This window comes from Neophocaena asiaeorientalis, unplaced genomic scaffold, assembly GCF_003031525.2.
Source record: "Neophocaena asiaeorientalis asiaeorientalis breed wild unplaced genomic scaffold, Neophocaena_asiaeorientalis_V1.1 scaffold656, whole genome shotgun sequence".
Taxonomy (NCBI): domain Eukaryota; kingdom Metazoa; phylum Chordata; class Mammalia; order Artiodactyla; family Phocoenidae; genus Neophocaena; species Neophocaena asiaeorientalis.
The window spans coordinates 71,871-95,868 of record NW_020172180.1 but is presented as its reverse complement, the minus strand read 5'-3'; the positions used below and the strand labels follow the sequence as shown (position 1 = coordinate 95,868).

Below are 23,998 nucleotides of genomic sequence, written 5' to 3'. Positions count from 1 at the left end.
CCAAGATCAGGGTGTCAGCAGGGTTGGTTTCCTCTTGAGGCCTCTCTCCTTGGCTGACATATGGCCACATTCTCTCTGTGTCCTCACATGGTGTTTCCTCTGTGCATACCTCTGGTGTTTCTTTGTCCAAATTTCCTCTTATAAGGACACCAGTTAGACTGGATTAGGGTATACCCTAACAGCCTCATTTTAATTTAATAAACTCTTTAAAGGCCCTATCTCCAAATAGTCACATTCTCAGGTACTAGGGGTTAGGGCTTCAACACAGGACTTATGGGAGACACAATTCAGCCTATAACATATACTTACCTCACTCTACGTGAAAACATTCCACACAATAAGAAAATCTGAAATAATTCTGAGGAAAAGTCTCAGTTCTCATAACTTCTCAGCTTTCGAACATAGAGAGAACCTATGTGACCTCATTTAACTCTGAGAGGATAGACAGATAGATGGATATACAGATACACAGACGCATACGCACACACACACTCTGTCTACCTAGTATACGGGTGCCAATCACACTTTGTAAAACAGCTCTCTGGATGCAAACCACTCTGCCAAAAAAGCATCATCATCAATGAAAATAAATGATTCACCTAAAGTATACAAAGTAGTTACTACACTCAAAGCACAAGAATTACACTGCATGAGCAATTATGTTCTCCTTAGATCACAAATTCATTGAAGAAAGGAACCATGACAGGTTAGTAAAAATTTACAAACAGATCAGCATAAAAAATGAGCTTGGAAAGTTTTTTGTACCTTTGATTGACGCTCTTAAAATTCATTTTTGTTTTCGATATTGTTTTGATAGGCAATTGTGGTCTCAACTAGAATAGCACATGAAATGAATGCAGTAATCCAGTATCTGAATTATGGTGACCACAGTAAAAAAAATTACCTTAAATGTTACTAGTCACATGACCATTATTTAGCGATGCAGGCCCACAAAGCATTAGGCTCAAAAAGCATTTCATACAAACATATAAACTGGATACTAATTCACGTTATGAATATCTGTTGACCACCGACAAAATACCCTCGACAGTATATACCACTCAAAAAAACTCCATGGAAAATTGCCAGACCCCAGGAATCTGGAGATGGAAGCAATGTCTTCCTGAAAAAATGATGCACAGACCTACAGAAACACATATAGTATGTAGCTCAAATGAGAAAATGTGTGAAGTGAAAGGGCTTTAAAAACTCTAAAGCACTTTATAAATCTAAGGTGGCATTTTTAAGATGATCTTATTCTGCCCTTACCCCATTCAAAGGAGCTAATTATGATTCAACCAGTCTTTTCCTAACAGATAAGCAAGAACAAGAAATCTGATTAACTGAAATGGGAAATTGAATCAGACATGTGAGAAAAAGGCCAAAATTTGATATACAGTAAGTTAAGGTAACTCTTTAATATTGATCATCATCTTAGAGTGTCTAATTTTTCCCCTGCTGACAACACTACCTGGATCAAGAAAGCATTGTCTCGTAAGAAATATCCCTGTGTCATGCCACTTGTTTTATAATGGTAACAGTAAATTTTACACAGAGCTTTTAAAGGATATGTGGTATAGAGACCATACTATTTAACAACCAAAACAAACATTAAAAAACACTTCTCATGTAATTATCTCATGCTCTGTGGCTGACCAAAATTGTTGCCATAATTGAAAAATAAAAAAAAAAAATTTAATAATAAATTTAAAAAACTGTTGCCATAAATTAAAAATAAAAAAATAAATTAAAAAATTTAAAAATATGAAATAATAACTACACGAGTGTTAAATGTCTTATACCAAGCATCAGATTTTAAATGTATTATTTTTACCTGATGATATACACAGAGAAAGAAGCTCAATCGAAATTTTTAACATGATCACAAGCAAAATACACAGAAAATAAACTTGCAGTGCAGAATCCTACATGAAAAGGATATCTTTTTGTTTCTAATATCAGGACACACTATAAAACATAACTACTCCATACTCATAAATATTAATGCATCAATTTACAAAATATATGTCTAAACGAAAGTCAATATTCATACTGTCTTTTCGATGTTTCCAAATGCCCAAGGTAAGATGACTTGCTAATATTTTATAATCGACATTATCTTAGCATTCCTTAAACAATGAATTTAATCTGGCATGATGAAATAATGTAATTTATGACAATGCACTGGAAGGGAAGGGACTGATAAGAAATTGTTCTAAAAATGAATGGAGGTTTAAATAACAAAACCTTTCGAAACATATGCAGATATTCCTATCCAAAACAAGTATAATACACAAGCCAGCTTGCAGTATCAAAACATAAGGAAATGGGAAGGAAGCTACTCATTGCACATAATGGATGTGAAATTAGAAAAGACCAAAAGTGGAATTTTAATATTGCTTGTGCTATTTTTAAAAGATCACTTATAAACTATACCCTCATTAAACAGTCTTAGGTCTTATTTTCACCTGATTACCAAATGAGTTTTCTACTTTATATATACTAGTTAAAAATAATTGCACTGATTATTTTTATTCTGATTGAATTTAGATTTTTAACAAAATTTTCACCACCATAAAACTAAATATTTTGCAGTAGCAACTATCCTACAATTTCTAAACCTATAACAAGAGAAAGAGGAACAAAAAACAATCAAATTGGCATACCAAAAAAGCCATGTTTTATCAGGAGGCAGCTACTTCAAACTCCAATAATCAATGTTTTGTCTCCCCCTTCTGGACCATACAATTATTTTTAAAAAAAGAAACAGCAAAGTAAGATTTGATCTTTTTTTCACAGGATATATTCAAATAATTGGTCTGACACAAGTGTAACGTTACATGAAGTAATCATGATGATACTATTAGATCAGTAAACTAATAAAACTTCAATTTAATAATGCAATAGCAGCTTAACAGCCCACAAATACATACTGCCACGCTTAGTGGTATTTTATGGCTATTATAATTAGTGGGTAGCTTGTAGTAAGAAACACATCAATAGCATTTTGAATTTATTACTTTGAGCCTGGCTATAAGTTTACTGTTAACAGGAACTTTCTTTCAGCATGAACTTCTTCAACAGCCTAGGGAAACAAATTCATTTGGCTCTATTTTGAGAAAAAGGTCCTATAATATTCACTCAATTGTGCCCAAAATTGCCATGCCCCAATTAGGACAAAGAAACATACATGTGTACCTACCCTTCACCTATGATGGGGCTGTCCTTTTGACTCAGATTATTTAGAAACACTGCAAAACGTACAAATGTGACATCCTAATTACATAAAATGGCTTATCTAGTAAGCAATACTACAGGCCACCAAAATGATTAGCTCTTTTCTATCCAGGTCCACTGAGTCAACAAGAAACACACATGACCTTCATTGCCTAGTACAGGAAATGAGGCTGTGGTTTATAAACAGGTAAGTGTTATTAGAATGATAAACAACATATGTTCAGCAGCATGTGCAGAGAATATATTTACAATAGTTAAAGTAGGTGTTTGAAACAGAAAACCTAATTATAAAAATTCTACTCTATGCTACGAGTGCCAAAGAAATGGTCTTGCGTGGCAATAACATTATTCTTATTTCTGTGATTTTACTAATTTCTCCTTGATTAACATGTCTAAACTGAACTCATCCTGTTTTACTCCAAACGTAGTCTTGCTCCTGACTTCTCCATGAAGGCTCAAGTCACCATCACTTCAGTCACCCATGCTTGCAAATTCACTCATTATTGAGTCACACATCTCCTCTGCCCTTTTTCATCATTTGCTGAGGCTGATATAGTCTACTTCTGCAATCTCTCTCTCATCTATCACCTCCATTTAGTTCTTACTAACCACTCTCCATTCCAGGGCCTTATTACTTCAAGTACAGCGACAACCCCCAGCTTGATCTCCCTGCCCCAGTCTCTAACCTCTCCAATTTCCACTGCTCCATTAATCTTCCAGGATTCCTCACTGACTATTAAAGTACCATCTCCTTGGCATATCCCTCCTAAAATGACCTTAACCTACCTTTCCACATTTACAACCCCCTGATATACTTAACCTATGTTTTTAGTCACCTTAACAAAAACACTCCCGTACTTCCCCTTGGTTTACTCCACTCCAACCACAGTGGCCTCTTTGCAATTCTTCAAATACTCAAGGCACACTCCTGCCTCAAAGCCAGGGCACTTGATGCTCTCTCTGCCTGTAAAGCTCTTCCCTAGATATTTGCATTGGCTCTCCCCAGTTTCACTCATGTCTCTGTTCAAATGTCATTTGCTCAGAGAGCTCACCTACCTAAAACAGCACAACCCTGATCACACTCGGCTTTCTCATCTTGATTTTTTTCCTTCATAGCTCTTACCACTACCTGCCGTTATATTTGATATGCGTCTTATTGTCTGCCTCCCCAAGTAGAAATATAAGCTCCATGAGGAATTTATCTGTAATGGTTCATCACCCAAGCACCTAGAATAGTGTCTGGCACATAATAGGTGGGCAGTAACTTTTTATCTAAAAAAGAAAAGAATCTGTGGCTAGAGAGATTAACCAGACCTAGAGAATGAATGAGTGCTGAATCAGGATTTAAATTCAGGTCTTTATGATGCCAAAATAAACACTATCCCAAAAGACACCCTACTGCTTGCCCTAGGCGCTCAACTATTTCTGTCATTAAGTTACTTTATATTTAACATTGTTAGGTCTGGTCATTATAATTCTATTTTCCAATTATCATATGTAATCATGTCAATTTTTACCCTTTTCTCCCACAGAAGAATGGTTCTTCTTCCTCCTGTGGATACATTATTCCTGGTTTGCAGTGAAATCAAATTAGTCATTTTAGCTGATTCCTAAACCTGTTTCATGCAATGTGTTACTAAATAACAAAAACAATTTATTTTCTTTCAAAAAGTTTACACTTACCTATAACTAGAAGCCATTGAAAAAGTCATTCAGTTCTTTCTATCTCTATCTCACTCTAAGTTCTCTTTTGCTATTTTAAGATATTGATAAGAAGATATTCTATCCTTTCTTAGATAGCATCTATAACAAATCTTCAACTATCTTATTAAATCTTTAAAATAACCTTGTCAATATTATCTTGAGACCATATATGAATTTTTATTTTTTTTCAAAGCCCAGCAATAATCTATACCACATAACACATAGCTTCCAATAAACAGGCAAACCATTCTTTCTTCCATCCAGCCAAATCCTTCCCACCATTCTTGACCCAGAATAAATCACTCTATTAAATAGCACACATTTTGATTACTTAGCAAAAAAAAAAAAAAGAGGCAGCTCAAAGTCTCATCTTGTTTTACCATGTTATCTTCATGTTTTATGTCTGTCATACCAAGCATTTCATAAAATTTAATACATTTAACCAAAAAATGTAATTTAGACCTGCTATTTGCAAGGTTCTTAATATAATAAATATATTAAATATAAACAATAAACTTCAAAACCATCCTGAATTGAGTATTATTATCCTCATTGTGTTAATAGGGAGACTGAGGTTCAGAGACATTAAGTAAATTATTTAAGGTCACACAGTTAGCACGTAGCAGAGTTGGAATCTGAGCTCAGGTCTATTTGCCTCTGAATCCATGACCTCTACTAAAATTTGTATCCCTTCATAGGGTCTATATTGTGGACATAAAAAGACAGACCTGCACGGTAACAGAAAGTATTATTCAAGGACATACATTATTATAAACTAAAGTAATATAGGTGTATTATAAAAAAGGCCCTTAAGGAACATATAATGTAATAGAAACTATAAAATAGAGTAGAAAGTGATTCCAAAAGGAAGTTAAAAATAAAGTGCTATAGAAGTTCAGAGAAATTATTAGGAGGAAATCAGGAGGTGGGGGAATGGCGGGGGGAAGGTCATTGGGATAGACTTCATGGAAGAGCTGAGGATGGGGAGAATGTTGACACAGGTATATTCGAAGCAAAAAAAAAAAAAATGATCCAATGAGCCAAGTCAGAAGCAAGACTGCTTGAGGCTGAGTGGGTGGTTATGTTCAGGTAACAGCCTGATTTGTAAAGTAAATTTCTGAAAGAGAATAGTGAAAACTAAGGCTAATGGTAGTCTGACATCAGGAGGACCTCAAATGCCTCCAATTCTGCTTCTAATCAACACTGGAGAGATAAAAGGAAGACAGGGTCATGAAGACCTGGTTCATTACATATTCCATCTTTCCAGTTTCAGTCTGACTTCTACATCACTCATTTTTTGACCAACATATGTAGTCTTTAGGCAACCAGAATACTTAAAAGTGGCTATTCTAGGATTTCTTCTCTGTTGAACACTTCTTATGAAATTCTTACCTGTCCACTTTATCAACAAACACTTCCCATCTTTTGTAGATTAGTGAGACCACGAAAAATAAGCCCTTTTGTACCTGACTTTCAACTGGTGATTTTAAATATTTTTCTTCACTCCTCTCTCTAGTCTCAACAAACAACAAAAAACCTTCCTCCTGAAGGCACCCTTCCCACCTAAACTCTAGAATTAATTCCCTCATCACTTCCTCTAGAAGCTGGTCGATCCCTAGAGTATCCTCCCCTTATTGCAGGATTTGCAAACTCCAACATAAGAAGCAGCTCACAGATAAAACAACGGGTATGAAATCATTTCTACTGTAGATCAATCATAACATCTTTCTCATAGTGTCTTTCAAAACACTCTCAGACAAGATGAAACTGTTCGCTAAACCATAAGCAGCCACTTTGCAACCTTTCCTATATTACATCTTCAGGCCCTATCTTATATTCTGTTTTCCTGTCTACCTTCCCCATTAGACCTAGTATTTTGAGGGCACCAGCTATGTTCATTGGGGAAGAAAAACATATAATTTATCTTAATAAAATGTGCTAAATATTACAATTGAGCTATATACACGGTGCTATGGAAAGGAAGGTGTTATCTAAGATGGCTTTTCCTTCAAAGACTGACATGAAGCTTAATTTTGATGGATATTTAGGAGCTTGCTGGGCACACTCAAGAAGAAAAGGGCATTCTGGCTCAAAGAAACAGAATGTGCTTGATTTAGAGGGATTAAAGAATAGGATGTTAAGGAATTGCCAAGTGTTCCTGTACAGACAGAGGACAGGCACATGTAAGAATGCAGCTGGAGGTGAAATTAGAAAAGGAAGCGGGGATAAGATCACAAAAGGAATAGGGAGACATTTGAAAGTTTTGATGGGGTAGCAGCAGCATCTCTTGTAACCATGTAGAGCATGTGTGGGTGGGGTGTGAGAGCCAAGACTAGGAGAGTATTGAGGAGACTGGGGCAGCCACAGGTGTGTTAAATCATGGGTCTGAGATTAGGGGAGAGAGCTGAGAGTTATTTAGGAGAAAGAACTTGGTAACTGGATGTGGAGAAATCAGTAATCTTTCAGTAGCTTCTGGCATAGGCCATTGGATTGCTTATGGTACCAAGACCAGAAATACAGGCTGGCTCTGGCCCACATTAAAATGAGCTCCAGATTCCTTCATTGCCCCAAACTCTGTTATTTAACCCCACCCCTTAAATAACTCTGTTATTTAAGCCTCCAGTTTAATGCAGGTCCTCACTGACTCACACATGTCTCCTAGGTAGCACCCCAAACAAATCTCTCTATCCTAATCCAGTATTTCTCAAAGTCAGCTCTTGAGCCTACCTTATCAGAATCTCCTGTGGTGCTTGATAAAAAGGCAGAGTTCTTGGCCCTATCCCAGACCCCATGAAGGGCAAAACCTGCATTTTGATACTTTCAACTTTGGGAACCACTAGCCTGATCCAGCCTACCTACTACTATCAAATTTATTTTTCTTAAACCCTGCTTCCCTCATGTCACTTGCTTGCTCCAACTAATTTCTAATCTTCTACCCAGACTTCAAGATCCTCTTTCAACTTGATTTTTGAATCTTTCCAATTTACTTTTTTGTTCTTTGTTCCAACAAAGTCAACCTCATCTCTCATTTCCCTCTTCTCCCCCGACCCCCTCCCAAACACAGTTTGGTTCTTTCTCCAAGCCTTTGCATTCAATATTACTTCCAAAATCTGCGAGCTTCTCTATCATCTCTCCTCCCCAGTCAAATCCCAGCCACCAGATCCTGAAAGTCTAGAAATGTGCATGGAGTTTTCTCTAATTACTCTAACCCTACTTCTCTCTCCTGCTCATGTATTCCTATTACACTTACAATCAGCCGGCACAATTTAAGGTTTGATTATTTCAACATATATTATTGAAACTATAAGGTCTTATCTCATTCTTATTGGCCAGTCATCAGTGTGCCTAGCATAGTTCTTTGCACATAATAAGCACTGAAGAAATATTTGTTGATTTTTGAAATCATCCCAAAAGATGAATGGCTTTGTTTTCCCTTAAATGTCACGTGAATTCAAAAAGAAAAAAAAAGAGGACTTCAATTTTTAAAAGCAAAACAAATGTAAATATATTTACTATTCTAGATACCATGGTACCTGATGATGCTAAAGATAATGTTTCCTGGCCTGTTTTTGAAATGCAGACTGCTTAATCATGAAGGCAAGGTAATTACAAATAGCTCTTAACTACAATACAGGCCACTTTTGGTGTATTGGTATAATAGTGTATCATGTAATTGTGGCACTGAAATGCAGTGTCTGTAGTAAAAGAACCTTTAGAAGACAGCAACAGAAAGAACCTTAAAAGATAACGCAAGCCAATCACTTCAATTTATCCACTTAATAACTGAACCTCAGAGAAACTACATGACTTGCCCAAAGTCACAAAGCTGATGAGTAGCACCCAACAAAGACAAGCACGCAGGTCTCCTGACTGAACATCAAAGGTTGCTCTCGTTACACTATGTGCTTAGGGATACTAAAGTCAAAGTCAGATACTTCAATAAGAATTCCTGTTAGCATAAACCAACCTTTTATGAGTCTCTGCCTGCCATCCTGAAAAACTGAGGTAAAACACACAGTTTTATCAGAATCATAAAGACTGACACGGGCACAATTACGAAAAAAAAGAAAAAAAATTTATAAAGAAGTAAAACTTTCTAAGACAGAATATACAAACATATTCTACTTCTAAAGCATTTCCCAAAGCCACAGGAAAAATACTTACCATAGCTAAATTCTATTCACCTGATCTTAATATTCACCTCACTGTTTTGGTAAAATATACACCAAAAGAAGAGCCCAACATATAAAATACTATAAGCAAAAATCACTCAATCCCCAAAAGCACAAATTCACTTCTAAGGGTAAAACACATCTTTTGTACTCACCATAACTTTACTTCCAACTATCTGCATGCAGTGGTCAACGGAGAGTGGTTATGGTGTAAAAAAAAACAAACAGCAACAGTATTAGTAATCAGAAGCTTTTCACAGAAGTTAAGTGTTTAGTAAATTAGTAAATAGCTACCCCCTATGTATACTTTTAATACTTTAGATCTAGAGGCTAACACAAATATAGCAGTATTGATTTCTACCGTATTTCAAAAATGTGTAAAGTCTGCAGAATAAAGATTCCCACATAAAAGATTATTACAACTTAAGGATTTTTTTTTAAATTTTCTGTAATGGGCTTCTCAGCTAGTGCAGTGTAAACATCAAGTAATGCAAGATTAAGTGTAATCAGGCATCAGATATTTTATCAGCCCACAACCCCTCAAAAAAATTATCACAAGAAAATCGAATTTTTTCCAAATATTGCTTTTTATCTCTTTCCTTATTTTAACAGGTATACTATTAAGGTTGAAATTATGTATTTTAGAATGTAAATGTTGCATTTAAATTCATGCATTAAGTTAATAAATAAACTTTAGGTTGAAAACTGGAATATTTTATATTGTTATGAATTTAAGGTTTAAAATATTGTTTTATATTATACTTGAAAATTACAAAGCAGATAGATTGCTTATGATTCTAGTTTTCTAGATCATCCTAGAATTTCTATTATAAGAGCACAGTTTTGTATATAATGCAAAGACAAAGAAGTAGTTCGTATTTAAATATAGTTATTCATAAGGAGGAAACAGTTCAAAAATTACAACCTCGACTGAGCTTTTCTAATGGTTAAGAGAAAAGAGAATTTCTGAGAATTTGTGTTTAAGAAAGCAAGAAGTAAAATCATAGTCCTAAAACATAATTTTATACTAAAATCCAATCCAAATCATTGTTATCAGTTTCCTACACTTGAATATCAAGCAATGTTCAAAAAAGACCTAATCCACAATTGAAAACCATTAATCTGATAGCAGTTTTATTATCACTATGTGCTGTTTTGCAGCTAGTACTTTAAAAATAAAAATCAAATATAATTGAAATCCCAATAAGAATTCTAAGTTTAACAGGATACTGCAAAATACAAAAAGATAATGACAGTTTCCCAGTAAATTATTTCAGAGGAATCCATGAATCTCCAAATAGAGAAGTAGCTTTCTTAAATATTCATTCAACAGACTATTTACAGGCAGTGATTATTTAGTTGAATAAAAGCTTCTGCGGTGCCATTAACCACCTTCTGAATTGAAAGATATGCTACTGACCTAAATTATCTCCTCCCACCAAAAAGCCAGAGATCTTATTTGTCCCTTGTTTATTTAGCACAGACATGAAGCTAAAAGTATGAATGCAAGCCTTCTTAACAATTAAGGCAGGTCTATACTCGGTGAAACGACCAGAATACGGCCCATTTAATGATTCATTCCGATTGCAAAATGATTGCATTTAGCTAAAGCACATACAGCAAAGAGATTAGATGAGACAAGGAAAGCTAAAAGAAACTGGTTTGGTCATGTTTGGGTTCAATTGTTTCACCATATCTAGGTGATGCCTCGAAAAGATCTGAGAAAGAAAATATCTGATAATGGCAAAAGCAAAACCATTAATATATGTATACACACATACAAATAGATATACTACAGCTCTCAAATGCTTATTATATGGGTCAATCTAAAAAAATTTAGAGATGTATTTGGTATCACTATTTTGAATTATTTCCTATTGAGAGTTTTTTAAATCAATGATACCTTTCAATGTCATGAAAATATAATTTTACATATTTTTAAATCTCAACTTCAAAGATTGCTATTTAAGTTAGAAATAAACTAGTTTCTTAACATTCTCATAAGGACATTGACATCTGGCAAACTAATGTTAGGATTTCAGTGACTAATTTTTCCTCATATATAGGAAAAATTATAGGCTGTTAAAAAATAACATGTCTATATAGGCTGTTAAAAAATAACATGCAACATTCCCTCTAAGTCACTGATGTCTTGTGCCTCTCAGGATTATGAATTGATATGACAATGTTGCAATATTAACAAAGCTTGGTTTTCCATTTCTGAAAACATATGTTGGTGTTTTGAAAACAAAGGCTCTTCCAGATTATCTGTGGCCAAATTATCTACACATACTAACTACCCTAGATCAGGTCCATAACCGCACTTGCTACAATGAGCAAATGAGTACAGCTCCAGCAGAGAAGAGGCTCTTTTCCACTCCCTTAAAGTCCATTCATCACTGACAGAGTTACTCAAGCTACTTTTTCCTTCGCATTCACACAACTTAACATTCTCTACTAAGGAACTTGAAAAGGAAAAAAACTAAGCAATAGTTTTCATCATTATCTTTCAATTTCCTTTATATTCTCTTATTTCAGGCTAATTTTGGCATAGTCAATTACACAATAAAAGACTCTCCTTTGCTTTAGAAACAGGTCTTGAGCCCAAACCTGTGTATTAGTTTCATGTTGCTTTACAGTCCTTACCCACAAACCCAGGAGAATGACCCACATCTCTTACTGAGCTCATATTTTATTTGTTTTTCAATTCCACACAAAATGACTAATGCAGGTGTTAAAGGTGGAAATGTATAATTTATGTTTAAATTTAACTGTAATTTTCACACATTTTACATATGACTACAAGACATTTTTCCACCATGGACTATAGTCCTTAACTTTGCTTTTACTTCAAGATGAAAGTTTTGGCTACTTGTAAAGCATTTTCATAAAGAAGTGGTTACAATCACATCTACTTTAGAAGTGGAAACATTTTTAATCAGTGTATCAATATAATGAAAAAGTAAGCATAAAAAGGTATGACAAGCAAAGCATATCTAAAGCCTAATAAAAAACAGCAGGATGGAAACTTTGGTTACACATAGGTAAATGGGCATAGGTTAGGTTATAATTTATGCAAATTTTATTGTCATGATCACGAAGAGGTCAAAAGATGAGAGGATGGTTTGTCACTGAATGGCATCCCTATCACCTTCAAAAGGAAATCACATATGCAATTTCCTTTGTTTTCGCCACAGAAAACACAGCACTAATGAATGTCTCCCCAAAGTGAGAAAGCTTTAAAGCATGCTTATCAACAGGCTTTCTTTCATCATAATATTTGGTCCATGAAAAATATTTGCAAATAAAATGTATAACCTTAGAGCTCTAATGAAAGTTCTGTACACACATCAGGTGCTCCTATGTGTGCTAAAGGAAGCAAATAAGGATCACATACTAAATAGTTATAGTACTGATTTTGAGCCTAACACCTTAAATATAGTATTTTCATGTCTTTTGAGAAACATTCAATTTCCATGTTTCAAATAAAGCAATTGTAGAGAGCTCATCCAATGTTTACCCAAAGTTTAGCATTTTAATCTTAAAAATGAGTCTATAAATTAAAAGTGTGCATCTCTCTGGTCAGTTGAAGAGGAAACAATAGGATAAGTGAAAACAAGCTCTACATAGAGATAGAGTCAATATCAAAAGGTTAAGGAGTAAGAGCTTCATACAATCTTGATTATATTCAGTCCCACTTACACAAACAAAAACAACAAATGAGCCAGAAACACTAACAAAATCTTACCATTAAAAACACCACATAATTATTCATGTATTATTATCTGCACTTTGCACTCAGATTTAGCTATATAGATTTACTAGTGTATTTGCCTTTAGGTATTTGAAAAATAACATTGAATGTACACCCTGCACTTCCTAAAGCATTTTACTGTGAACAATAAGCTGACTACAAAAATGAGGAGATTCATCAGAATTTCAAAGCAAAACCTATGCCTCACCTAATTCTATTGAAAACGATGCTCATGGCAAATTTCACTTATCACTTGAAACATACTTCTGCCCTTGGATACCAGAAGCAAATTAAAAAACGTGCTGTTGCTCTGCTCTGGCAGAGCTGCAATGCGTTATGTTTAAATAGTTCAGCATTCAGATTTAGCTTGCTTGAAGTACAATATGGAATCAATACAATTGTAGAATTCAGGGCAAAATGCATCAGTAATTGCCACTGCAATTACTGTACTGAAATAGCATTAATAGGATAGCCAAATAACTTTAGAACATATTTTTCCACTGAAGAGCTATTTTATTCACTGGTCAAGTTTTTACATTTAAAATATGTATGTCTTAAATGTAAATGTGTTTGTGTGTGATATACATATTACACAAACATAAAATCACTGTGTGTGATACATACATACATACACACATGTATATAATATATAACAAATATAGTGATGTCATGAACTCTAAATGTGAAAAGCTTCTTCTTTACAGAAATGTAAAAGATATATTTCACCATTTCAAAAAATACATTTTTTCTTACAAAAATAAATCAAACCTGAAGACTATTTTTGGAAGCACCTTAGGAAATGAACAAAGCAACACATTCCATTAAAACACGAAGATTTTCCTGCTGAAGACAAGTCTTTTCAATGAACCCTACTTTCAAGTCTTTTGAGACTCGCACAGATTTCATTAAAGCTCCTATTAAACACCCTTTTTTATGTTAAATTTAGCTGTATAATAACAATTATGAGGTAGTTTACATAGTTAGCATCACAGAAAATAATGAAAAAAACCAAAACTGCTTATTAAAAACATTGCTAAAAATTTCATGCAAGCAGATACCGAACATATAGCTTTAATGTAAACTTAGTTAAATCTTGTGACTAGGCTATGTTTGTATCTTCTCCCTCAAAATCTGAAATGTTCATGTAACAAACTGTGTATTAAGTGGAATACCTGCAAATTGCTGTCATTTGTTAGTAAGTGCACAAAAACTCAGCCCCAAAACTTACTGGATTAACTCAGAGCCCTCTATCCTTAGTCTGTCTTGTTTATAAGAATGGAAGTCTAATTAAGAACAGTTTTAAAATATATACAAAATGTATTAAAGTACATGTATATGCTTCTTTTATGAAGTCTATATAAGTACATTGAGGCAAGAACTTGGAGAGCCAAGATTTGTTTCTTTTTAAGCAGATAACGCTAAGCTCATTATGTGGGTGCCAGGAGATTCTCACTACTTACAGATTTGGCAGTAGCAGAAATATACTGGACGACCATCTCACGCTTGGTGGTAAAATCTTTGTTTCGTAAAGGAGCTTTTCGTTCTTCATTAAGGTTCATGTCCTCCTGTTAAAAAGAACATTTATTGTGAGCATTAGCAAATTTCTGCTTACGAGTTTCAAAAGTGATTAGTAAATATTAAACAACAAGGTCCTACTATATAGCACAGGGAACTATACTCAATATCCTATAATAAACCATAATGGAAAAGAATATGAAAAAGAATATATATATATATGTATGACTGAATCACTTTGTTGTACAGCACAAATTAACACACCATTATAAATCAACTATACCTCAATAAAATAAATTTTAAAAAAAGAAAAAGAAAAAAATAATATTTTTTACCTTAAAATAGTAAGTCACGCTATGACTAACAACAACCATCATTTTTCTGGCTCCTTCACTATTATTTTTCACTCTATATACCATAATCTTGTATAAACTTTACCATATAATCATGGTTCATATCACTACCTACTCAATAAATGAGCAGAAAGAAAAAAAAACTTTTAACTATTCCATAGAATAAACTGGCAATTTATAGTATAGATATACATCATACCTTAGCAAAGCTATTTATTTACACTGATAGCAAAAATAAACAGATAAACAAACACTTTACTATTTGGCATATGTTCTCGTAGGATCATTATTATCTAGAAGAGCAAATATGATTTGTAAATTAATAGGAAATATATAGCTACAATATGTCACTGAAGAAAGATTCATGAGAAGTTGCTGAATTTGGAAAAAAGAAAATCAGAAACATAGTTACCCATATAGGGATAACAAAAACTACTCACTGTAGAGAAAAATATTGTTACAACAACACATTGTTTTGAGGTTCAATAAGCTTTAATTTGGTTGGAAATCTTCCTTTATATTGTGATACACACACATGTATAACATTTTCACTAGACAAATTATTTTTCTTCATTTTGAAACTCATGTTAACCCCTGCAACACATTAAGACGGGGCTCCCAAACCCCAGGCCATGGCCTGTTAGAAACTGGGCCACACAGTAGGAGGTGAGCGGCAGGTGAGCAAAGCTTCATCTGCCGCTCCCCATCGCTCGCATTATGGCCTGAACCATCCCCCACTTCCCTGTCTTTGGAAAAACTGTCTTTCACTAAACCAGTCCCTGGTGCCAAAAAGGTTGGGGACCGCTATATTAAGACACCCTTGAAGGGTCACAAAATCAAGTTGGAAAGGACTATGCTTCAAAAAGTAACATCAAATGAAAAGACAACCTACAGAATGGGTGAAAATGTTTACAAGTCATATGTCTGATAAGGGGCTTGTATATAAATTATAAAAAGAAGCCTTACAAGACAACAATAAAAAGACAAATAACCCAAATACAAGTGGGCAAAGGATTTGAATAGACATTTCTCTAAAGAAGATATACAAATGGCCAATAAGCACATGATGTTCAACATCATTATTCATCAGGGAAATGCAAATCAAAATCACAGTGAGGGCTTCCCTGGTGGCACAGTGGTTTAGAGTCTGCCTGCCGATGCAGGGGACACGGGTTTGTGCCCCGGTCTGGGAGGATCCCACATGCCGCAGAGCGGCTAGGCCCGTAAGCCATGGCTGCTGAGCCTGCGCGTCCGGAGCCTGTGCTCTGCAACGGTCAACCCAAAAAAAAAAAAAAAAAAAAAAAAATCACAGTGAGATAACATTTCACTCCCACCAGGATGGCTATGACAAAAAAGGTAATAACAATTGTTGGTGAGGATGTGGAGAAATTGGAACCCTCACACACTGCTGGTGAGAATGTGAAATGATGCAGCCACTTTGGAAAACATTCTAGCAGTTCCTCAAAAAGTTATACTTAGAGTTACCACATGACTCAGCTTATACCCAAGAGAAATGAAAACACCTGTTCACATAAAAACTTGTACACGGGGACTTCCCTGGCAGTCCAGCGGTTAAGACTTTGCCTTCCAATGCAGGGAGTACAGGCTTGACCCCTGTACTGGTCAGGGAGCTAAGATCCCACATGCCTCAGGGCCAGAAAAACAAAAAACATAAAACAGAAGAAATATTGTAACAAATTCAATAAAGACTTTAAAAATGGTCCACATCAAAAAATCTTTAAAAAAAAAAAAGAAACTTGTACATGAATGTTCATAGCAGCAGCAGCAGCAGAGTGGAAACAATCCAAACGTCCATCAAGTGATGAATGGATAAACAAATGTCATATGTCCATGCAACTGAATATTATTCAGCCACAAAGAGGAATGAAGTACTGATACATGCTATGGCATGGATGAACCTTAAAATCACATTATGCTAAATGAAAGAAGCCAGTCACAAAAGGCCATATATTGTAAGATCCCATTTATATTAAATATCCAGAACAGGCAAATCTATAGAGACAGAAAGTGGATTAGAGGTTGTCAGGGGCAGGGTAAGGTGAGGATGGGAGAATTGGGGTGTGACTGCCAACATATACGGTGTTTCTTTTGGGGGTGATAAAAATGTTCTGAAAGTGATTGTTGTGATGGTTGCACAGCTATTTGAATATATGAAAAAAACACACTGAACTGTATACTTTAATAGGGTGAATTTTATTGCATCTGAATGGTACCTCAATTTTTTAAAAACAGAAAAAGAAATCAGTATTTTTATCCCTTTACTTGCTTAGTAATTCTAACCATTACTATTTTTTAATGAAGTAAACTAATAGGCCAACAAAGAAAAATACTAAAATTATTTTAAAGATTCATATGTGAGAATGTGGGGGAAAAAACAAAGGATACATAAAAAGTAATCAAACTGCATCAATTGAATAGTAACTTCAGTGACAGCAAGAATCTCATGATCTATAGTTGCACCCACTGCAGTGATTCCTATGATGATTAATTGACAATCAATACTTATAAATTTCGTGTATATATACCTATCCCCTTTGATAGGCAGATGAAGGAAGGAAAGGACTTCCACGTCCTTCACCTTGAAATACTATACCTCTATTAATTCAGCTTAGATTTTATGGCTTTATTGGCAAGTACATCATTCTGCTGACTCATATTGTGTTTGTTTCCATCAAAACCCCCTAAATACTGCTCATGTATAATGGACTATGTCCCTACCATCTCATAACATTCTGGTTAAATTATAGTTTCCTGCAAATGTAGTTAGCATGAATCTGCATCCCCAAGTAGAATCGACTCTGGAACGGTGACAAGATTGTATTTGTACACGTCACAGCCAGGCTTAAGAGTGTCACCTTTGGCAGTCTGTAGGTAGTTTGCTCTCCTTCCAGTGACATTTCTATGTTACCATGTACCTCTAATCTAATTGTTAATGGCACACACTGTTAAGATCATGCTATCAGACTAGAATCATGGAGGCAGGCAGGACATTAAGGGGAATATGGAGAATACAGACCTCAGAGGAATGTCAAGATTAATTGTGATCATGAACCCAAGCCTCGTGTATATTAACTAGCCATCAAAGAATGCTAGCTATTAGTGTTATTATCACTTCCCTGGTCTCATTTCTTTTTTCTCCTGTAAATGGCCTAGACCCTTCTTTTTTTTGTTTTATTTTTGTTGCAGTATAGTTGACTTACAATATTGTATTAGCCTCAGGTTTACAGCAAAGTGAAGCAGTTACACATATACATATATGCACTCTTTTTTTTTAGATTATTTTCCCATATAGGCCATTACAGAGTATTGAGTAGAGTTCCCAGTGCTATACAGCAGGTTCTTATTAGTTATCTATTTTCTATATAGTAGTGTGTATATGTCAATCCCAATCTCCCAATTTATCCCTCCCTGCACCCATATCCCCTGGTAACCATAAGCCTGTCTTCCACATCCATGACTCTACTTATGTTTTGTAAATAAGTTCATTTGTACCCTTTTTTTCTTTTTTACCACTTTTCATCTTACCCCTTAGGTTTGAATGATACAAGCTTGTATGCAGTTTTTCTACATACACTATGCTGTTACACACTTCCATTACTTTGTTCATGATGCTGTTCTCTCTGCCTAGAATGCTGTCAACTTCAGCACCCTCTTCATCTATTAACCCCCATCTTATCCCACCTCACCGCACCCCACCACGCCCAAATCCATATCGGGCTAACTCATGTACTTCTGCTAATTCTTCAGATTTCCCCCAAAGCATCTCATTTAGAAATGACTATCTTCATTCTATTCTTCCATATTAATTTCCTATATTGTATCAATATAAGCTAACTGAGGGAAGAAACTGGGTTCTTTTTTTCTTTGTATTTCCAAGCAAAGAGTATGCGTTCCTGGAATGCACCAGGCATTTAATAAATATCTGTTGAACCAATGTGATACTTAGGAGCTTTTCTCTAAATATTTTAATTTGCTTTACCACAAACACAAAATCCACAAAACCCATTAATTTATAATTTAAAATCCATTAATTTATAATCTTAAAATAATCAAAGATAACTATAATTGCTGTTCATGCTAGGGTATATTTTTAGGTACTAGGGTATCATTAGTTTATTCTCTTCAGGGGTACAGGTCCCCTCGAGATAGAAGTTAAAGAATACTTGAATAATTACTATTGAGAAGCAGAAGGAAGAGGGCAAGCGTTAGATGGTGAAGTGAAGTTCAGATTTAAAAACAGCGAGTGGAAAATCCAGCCTTAAACTGGGATCAATGCATGTTGCAGAAACAGAAACAGTTACTTTATAGAAAATATATAGACATTTTTAGCAACTGTATAGAAAGAAGGAGCAAGTATTACTTCTTACAGAGGAGGAAAAGATGTAAAAACATAAAGGGTTGACATTTACCTTTCATAAAACAAGTGAGGAATTTTAAAAAGAAATGTTCTATCCTTTCTAGTTCTAGTAGAGGAATTATCTATAGAGCAAAGCCACAAACATTTTTTATACCTATAAATCTGCTGCATAGGTTGATTGGGACTAGGTACCATTCACATGAACAATGACTCATCTTATTTTTACAGAAAGAAGCAGCATACTACTAATTAGGCAGCTAATACTTCCAAATCATTAACTCCAGCTTTATAATACAATCATAAAACTAAATAGAGCAATACTCATAATTCAATATTAATTCTAAAAAATGTAATTGAATATGAAACTACTTCTAAACACACTGAGTATTTTTCTTTTTAATTGAAATATAGTTGATTTACAATGTTAAGTTTCAGGTGTACAGTAAAATGATTCAGTTATATATATATATACATATATATATATATACATATATATATATATATACACACACACACACATAAATATTCTTTTTCAGATTCTTTTCCACTATAGGTTATTATAAGATATTGAGTAGAGTTCCCTGTGCTATACAGTAGGTCCTTATTGGTCATCTATTTTATATATAGTAGTGTTAAACACACTGAGTTCTTATAGTACTCAAAACACAAAAGCAAGCTTTTAGTGTATTTAACATTTAGTTAGTACTTCCACAATACATGAGAAGAATGTGGTATTTTGTAATTTAAGAAATGCTGAAGTAAATAACTGACCACTTATAATATTTGTATCAAGCCATGTTTGTAAACACTAAACCATTTTATCTCCTACCACTTATGCCATGATGCAATTTTCCTATTATAGACAAACTCCTTCACTTCTTCAGCAAATACACATTGTATTCTTAAAGTTATAACTGAGGAGCCGTATAAGAATAGAGTCAAATGAGAAGGTTAAAAGTTGAACCAGCTGCCTATTCATTCATTTGTATTCTCTTTCATTCATTCACTCTCATTCTCTCTCTCTTTCTCCCTCTCACCCCCCAGTAAATCTTTAAACAGGTGACAGTACAATTTTTTAAACTTTCTCGTGTCCTAACGTCATTTTCTATTTTCCTAACCCTCCCACTGTTTTCCTCACTTGTTTTATGAAAGGTAAATGTCAACCCTTTATGTTTTTACATCTTTTCCTCCTCTATAAGAAGTAATACTTTCTCCTTTCTATGCAGTTGCTAAAAATGTCTATATATTTTCTATAAAGTAACTGTTTCTGTTTCTGCAACATGCATTGATCCCAGTTTAAGGCTGGATTTTCCACTCGCTGTTTTTAAATCTGAACTTCACTTCACCATCTAACGCTTGCCCTCTTCCTTCTGCTTCTCAATAGTAATTATTCAAGTATTCTTTAACTTCTATCTCGAGGGGACCTGTACCCCTGAAGAGAATAAACTAATGATACCCTAGTACCTAAAAATATACCCTAGCATGAACAGCAATTATAGTTATCTTTGATTATTTTAAGATTATAAATTAATGGATTTTTACATTTATTTCTTTATTCTTTTCTAAAGAAACGTTTATATAAAGATATGCTCTATAGATAATTCCTCTACTAGAACTAGAAAGGATAGAACATTTCTTTTTAAAATTCCAATAAAAGCATCAGGAGTTTTCTACATAAGTAAATAAATGGCCAATTGTACCTGGTATTAATTAACTACCTCATGTCGTCAAATGATCTAGTTAAGTTTACCTATATAGAATGTAGCAGCATAACATATAGAAGTTTACATGGAAAACAAAGTTAAAGGGGAAAAAAATTGTCCAAATACATTATCTCTACAAATGGTATGAAGCCAAAAGCCGGGGCAAGCAAGCATGAAATTAAGTGAATGTTACTGAGCGCTGCACAAAAAGTCTTCAGCTATTTCTACTTTCAGGGCCTATTGGAGGAAACTACAACTATGAACACCTACATATACCTCTTCACCATCAATAAGGTAAATTCAGAACATCTACTTAGCTATTAGGAAAACCAAATATTATTTTTACTCTCCCATAATCCTTAATCCTGAGCTCAACATGGAACCGGTGTCCAGAGTCCAAAGATTACTTAAAGGATCCACTGTGGTTTGTGAAATATTGATGTTTATTCAAAATACAAGAAAATAAGCTTCAATATTTAACATGAGAATAACACTGAAGCCCTCACTGGATCCGTAGGTCCAAATGGTACATGAGGTATCTCAAGGGAGGAGTGGGGTATTCACAATGCATATTTTTTCACTGTCAGTGTACTGCAACGTACTGCAGTTTACAAGTACCTGGTTAAGTGGACTTACAGACTATTTTACCAAGTTTTAACTAAGTCAACCCTCAAAACAACAACAACAAAATAGAAAAGTAGCTTTAAAAGATTCTTGCAAAGACAACAGATTGAGGATAATAATACCAATAATGCAAGTACAGAGGAACAAGAAAATACTAGACTGTTATATCTCCTACTCATAGGTCTGAGCCTTTCATCAGTCATGTCATATGATAAAAGTAATAAAAATATAAGGCTGATAAGAAGCTGGTTCCACAAGATTAAAAATTAGTAAGGTAACTATCTGAAATATGCATGTATATTAATTATCACTGATGACTCTCATTTTATGTGCATATTGCACCTTAAAAATATTAGCTAATGATAGTATAAAGCTACCTCAAACTTGCAGACCATTTAAAATCCAAACATCTAGACCATGAGGAAAGCTTTTTCGACTTTCTCAGCAATAATTAGAATCATGTGATACGCAATCCAGTACTTAGTGAAATTTTGTAAACTTAATGACACATGCTTAGAAGACTCTTTTGAATGTTTTCTTTCTTTAATAGCAAAAGACAAAAGGTCCCATGACACTGGGGGGAACACTTGGTAGAAGCAGCTGAAATAATACATGCAAAACAACATGGCAATAAACTAAAACACATTCCTTTGTCAGCAAATACTGTCAGAAGACACATAGAAATCATTGCTGAAAATTTGCTAAAACAAGTATTAGAAAAATTACTCAGTGTGGGAGGTTTATCATACAGCTGAATGAAAATACAGCTGTTTTTTCTTTTAAACAACTCAGCTTATATTATTTGCTAGATTGTTCCAATAATGAAATATAAAAACTACTTTTCTTTGAGTTGCTAATGGAACAATGTAACAGAGAAAACATATTGCCAAAATAAATGATTTATTTAATAAAAGGATGTTTTATGAAAAAACTGTAAGTGGGAAGCATTCCTGAGTAAGGAAGGTTAGCCCACGTATAAAATTTAAACCATTGCAAGAAAGAAGTTGAAATCAAAATACACAGTGGTATGCAGAGTCAAGAATATAGGTGTTTTTTGTTGTTTTTTATAAAAGCAAGATATTTCAAATACTGTAAATACTTACAATATTTTAAAATGAGACAGGAAGTGAGCATGAAAACATGTATCTTACAGAGAGATTTCCAGCTATTTCATGACAAAGTATTTTAAAACTTCTGAAATTTCACATAACTTGGGCATTTTTCATTCACAAAAGGACAAGTAATCCCTTAAGAGTTAACAACTGGTGAGAAAGAAACTGCTTTTCAAATGAACTTCATTGAAAAAGCCACACACTGGCAGACCCAACTGCCAGGTGGGTCTCCTTCACCCTTGCATGACTCACCTCTTCTTTCTTCTTCCGGGTATTAGGTACAATGTCTGCAGCGGACATGAGTAGACAAACATTGGGGCGGGGGTCTACACATTAAGTATGTGGAAGGAAAAATGCAAAAAGCCCATGTCCCTGATGACATCTAGTGAAGCCCGTTTTTTAAAGCCCATTTTGAACCAATTTATTCACAAATATAAAAACGCAACACTTCAGATTAGTTCCAAGAACAACTGACCGTCATCAAGGGAGATGGAAATTTACTAGCCGTGGTTCAGCAGGAAACTTTTGCTTGATTCATGGATTGGACTGAGCAAAGTTAATACTATGATTTAATAAGTGTTGCTAATAATGTTCTCATTCCACTTGGACCTATGCATCGTTGTCAGATTTATGTTTCAACTATAACAGACATTAAACCAAATATCAAAATAAAATGGACTCGGAACTAAACCTTCTAATTAGTCTCTTTTTTAAAACAAGACATAAAAAATAATGACATACTGACATTGCTCTCACTAAAAAGTTATTAATCGCGACAGCAAAGGCTTTTGCACCATTAATAAATAAAATAAACTCATTTTAAATCATTTTAAAATCTTGTTCATTGCATGTTTTTCTCATTCTTTTCTATGTCTGCATTTTATACATAGTATTAGTACATACATATATGTGTATATTTTATAAATAAAACATATTGGTGTTACTTGCTCAAATATATATATTTTTTTTTCTAACGGGATAGGAAATTAGAAAGTTTAGAGACTACTACACTAGTCCAGATGTTGACACTTTTACTATAAAGGGCCAGACATTAAATGTTTTAGGCTTTGCGGGTCACAGGGTCTTTGTCACAACTACCCAACTCTGCAGTTACAGGGTAAAAGGAGCTATCAACAATATGTAAACAAATGGCTGTGGCTGCATTCAACAAAACTGCATTTATGAACACTGAATTTCAGATTTTCATGTGCCCTGAAACAGTCTTCTTTTGATTTTCTGCAACCATTTAAAAATATAAAAGCTATTCTTACCTTGGGAGTCATACAAAATAAAAACCTAGAGGCAGGGATAGTGTCTTTGCCATCTTTATGCTCCCCTGCACCTAACAAAGTATCTGGCATTCAGTAGAGAGTTGTCAAATAAACTTCTCCATGATACAGAAATATGTCTTTGCTTTTCCTTTTTTTTTTCCCCACAATTCCACCT

General features: G+C 34.4%; 1 protein-coding gene across 3 annotated transcripts in view; it reads right to left on the bottom strand.

The window, feature by feature from the left end:
* Window positions 1–23,998, bottom strand: part of DIAPH2 (diaphanous related formin 2) — an 863,347-nt gene that overhangs the window by 770,547 nt on the left and 68,802 nt on the right. For all 3 annotated transcript variants that reach the window (XM_024761235.1, XM_024761244.1, XM_024761229.1), the window contains 2 exons: window positions 14,328–14,432; window positions 9,269–9,289 (listed from right to left, as the gene is read on the bottom strand). In XM_024761235.1, coding sequence (XP_024617003.1) covers window positions 9,269–9,289; window positions 14,328–14,432 — 126 coding nt within the window. The remainder of the gene's footprint in view (window positions 1–9,268; window positions 9,290–14,327; window positions 14,433–23,998) is intronic.